This window comes from Cryptomeria japonica, chromosome 7 (assembly GCF_030272615.1).
Source record: "Cryptomeria japonica chromosome 7, Sugi_1.0, whole genome shotgun sequence".
Lineage (NCBI taxonomy): Eukaryota > Viridiplantae > Streptophyta > Pinopsida > Cupressales > Cupressaceae > Cryptomeria > Cryptomeria japonica.
The window spans coordinates 300,841,672-300,845,080 of NC_081411.1; the positions used below are offsets into that span (position 1 = coordinate 300,841,672).

A 3,409-nucleotide genomic window follows, 5' to 3' on the forward strand; every position below is an offset into this window, starting at 1 on the left:
CGATCCTAGTATGAAAAACATACCAAGTATCTCTTAAAGTTGAATTTCCACTATTTTGAATTTGATGATGCCACACTTTTTGTTAAAAAAATTGATAACATTATTGTCTATCTTGTTGTTTATGTGGATGATTTATTTATCACTAGTCCTGATGAGAATAATATTCAAAATGTGAAAGAACAACTAAAGCAAGGTTTTGATATGATTGATTTGGGCCATCTTCATTACTATTTGGGTATTGAGGTAACTCAAACACCTCATTTTATTTTTATCACCCAACAAAAATATATTGGTGAACTTTTGCATAAGTTTGGCATGGCTAATTGTAAGCCCCTTAGTACTCCTATGGAGCAAAATCTTAAGGTCTCTTCAGATGACCCTTCAGCATTGGTTGATGCAACTATCTACAAGAAACTTATTGGTAGTTTGATTAATGCTACAACTACCCATCTGGATATTTCTTTGGTTGTTGGAGTTCTTTCAAGGTTTATGCAACAACCTAGAGAAACTCATTGGTTAGCTACCAAACACATTCTTTTCTATTTGCAAGGTACTCAACACTATGGGCTCAAATACTCCAAGACAAACCAATTTTATTTGGTTGGCTATTTCGATTCCAATTATGCAGGTGATTCCACAGATGGAAAATCTACATCCAAGTATTTAATGTATCTTGGACCTGTTGGCATCTCTTAGAGATCTAAGAAGCAATCTATTCCAGCCGCCTCTTCTTCCGAAGATGAATATATGGCCGCCTTTGAAACAACTTGGGAAATCTTATGGCTTCAAAGAATTCTTGAAGACTTGCAGACACCATAGATTTCATCAACTCCACTCTTCATTGACAATCAATCTGCTATCAAAATGGCTAAAAATCCAGTATTTCATGATCGCACCAAGCATATCCATACAAAGTTTCATTTGATTTGGCATCATGTGAAAGATGACAGCATATACCTTAAATATTACCCCACTACAGATCAACCAGCAGATATTCTTACCAAGGCTTTGGGCAGAGAAAAGTTTGAGAAGTTCAGAGAAATGCTCTGCTTAACCCTTTCAAATTAAGGGGGGGATGTTAATATCTCATCAGGGGTTTAGTTTTATTTAGATTAATTTTTGATTAGTTTATTTTATTAGTTTTTTCTGTTCTGGCAATTTTGTATAACAATTTACAGCTGTTTTTGCCTCCTCTTTATATTTGCTTGTTTATTTTATTTTGAATGAACAGTTTTTACAGAAATACAAATTATATTCAGATTGCCATTCTTTCCATTCTTTTTTCTTTTGTTAAAAGAGATTCCAGATTGTTATTGTCTGCCTGGACTATCACTTATGACACACTACCTATTTGTCACTTTCTTTGTTGTCTACGGCACTGATAGTTGCCTCTTTGATATGCAAATGGTGTGGAGTTCAAACAGAGACCAGATGGTGCAAGAAAATGCAACCCTGACACTCACCTCCACGGGAGAACTCGTGTTAGAAGATTCAGATGGTAATCTCGTCTGGTCTACAAATACATTTACCCAAGCTTTTCTAAGGAGGGTGACACACGAATCTGGGAACCTGGTTCTCTATAAGACGTCCGGTGGAATCATCTGGCAATCTTTTGATTATCCAACTGATACCATTCTGCTAGGGCAGAAGTTAAAGGTGGGATAGAAGCTTATTGCAAACATTTCTTCAAAGAAAACAAGCCAAGGTCGTTTCTATTGTACCTTGCTTCACGATAACTTTGCTATGTTTACAGTCTCTGCACCCGCTAAAATGAACTTCAGATATCCCCAGGCACCTGCAGGTTTAGAGTTATCTTATGCCCAGCTCGACAACCAGTCCATCCATATTTATTCTCAAGGAGGACGATCAAGGCCAATATATTTATCAGTACCCAAAAGCAGCCTTTACTTCAAATAAGACTCAGATGGACATTTAAGAGTCTTCTCGGTCCTCCAAACAGCAGGAAGGACTTGCCCCGACTACTTGCCGTCCTTTATGTAATGAGTGGTCGAGTGCGATTATCCAAGTCCATGTGGAGATTATGGCCTTTGCATAAATAGTCAGTGCAGCTGTCCAAGAGATGGCGATGCTTTTAAACCGATCGATGTCACAAAACCTAATTCAGGATGTGCTCTGCGCGTTCCTCTGGTGTGCTCAGAGAAAAGTAGGCTCAAAGATCATCACTTTATGGAACTGGAGCACGTTTTGATTTTTACTTATTTTTATGAAAGTTCTTCCACGCCAGGGTTCGTGTCGAGAGATGCATGTAAAACACTTTGCCTCGAAGATTGCTCGTGCAAAGCTTCTTTTTCAGGTATGCGGCCAATTTTTCGAGTGGTTATTGCTATCTAGAGTCCAATATCTATTATATGAAAACAAACAGTCCAGTAGATGAGTTTTACAATTCCATTGCTTATATTAAAGTCCAGTCTAAGGGAAAGCACAATAAGTACTTAGTTGTCATCATTTGTGCTTCTGTGGGCGGAGCAATAACTCTGTTAATCTTATTGTGGGCTTGGATAAATAAGTCTCAAAATGGCAGACAGCAGAAAGAAAAGGATGAAGATGAAGATGAGGATGATCACGGAAATTGGCCAGCAGGCTTACCTCTGCGTTACACATTCCAGGAATTAAAGAATGGTACTAATTATTTTAGTGTTAAGCTGGGAAGCAGAGGATTCGGTTCAGTTTATGAAGGTGTTTTGGCTGACGGCTCAAAGATAGCAGTGAAGCGCCTGGATGGAGCAGGACAAGGCTAAAGGGAATTCCGGGCAGAAGTGGAAACTCTAGGAAAAATTGATCGTCTTAATCTGGTAAGACTTAAGGGCTTTTGTGCAGAAAAGGCCCATCGAATGCTTGTATACGAGCATCTACCAAATGGATCTCTGGATAAATGGATATTTCCCAGCAATATGCATCAATAATTGCTGGACTGGAAGACTAGATACAAAATAGTTTTGAATATTGCAAGAGGATTAACATATTTACATGAAGATTGTTGAGAACAGATAATACATTTCGACATCAGACCTCAGAACATTCTCCTGGACCAAAATTTCATTGCAAGTGTGTCAGATTTTGGTTTGGCAAAGTTGATTAACAGAGAGAAAAATGAAGTGATAGCCATGATGAGAGGGACACCAGGGTATATGGAACCTGAATTGTGGAACATGCATATCACAGAGAAGGCAGATATATTTAGCTTTGGTGTTATGGTGATAGAAATTGTCAGCGGAAAACGAAGCAGAGAGCTTTCAGAAAACGACTTGTTTTCACTGTTACAGGTTAAGGCAGAGGAAGGCAGGCTGTTGGATTTGGTCTATCCGGGGCTTGAAAATGAGGAAACGGGCATAAAAGAGGAGGCTGTAAAATTGATAAAAGTGGGAATGTGGTGTGTACAGGACAATTT

At 38.5% G+C, this 3,409-nt stretch overlaps 1 protein-coding gene across 1 annotated transcript; it reads left to right on the top strand.

The window, feature by feature from the left end:
• The first annotated feature begins 1,404 nt into the window (after positions 1-1,404).
• LOC131036861 (uncharacterized) lies at positions 1,405-2,759 on the top strand. Its single transcript, XM_057968863.1, has 4 exons — positions 1,405-1,656; positions 1,782-2,012; positions 2,246-2,314; positions 2,430-2,759. The coding sequence occupies exons 1-4, from the start codon at positions 1,405-1,407 to the stop codon at positions 2,757-2,759; spliced, it is 882 nt and encodes a 293-aa protein (XP_057824846.1).
• Positions 2,760-3,409: the final 650 nt, after the last annotated feature.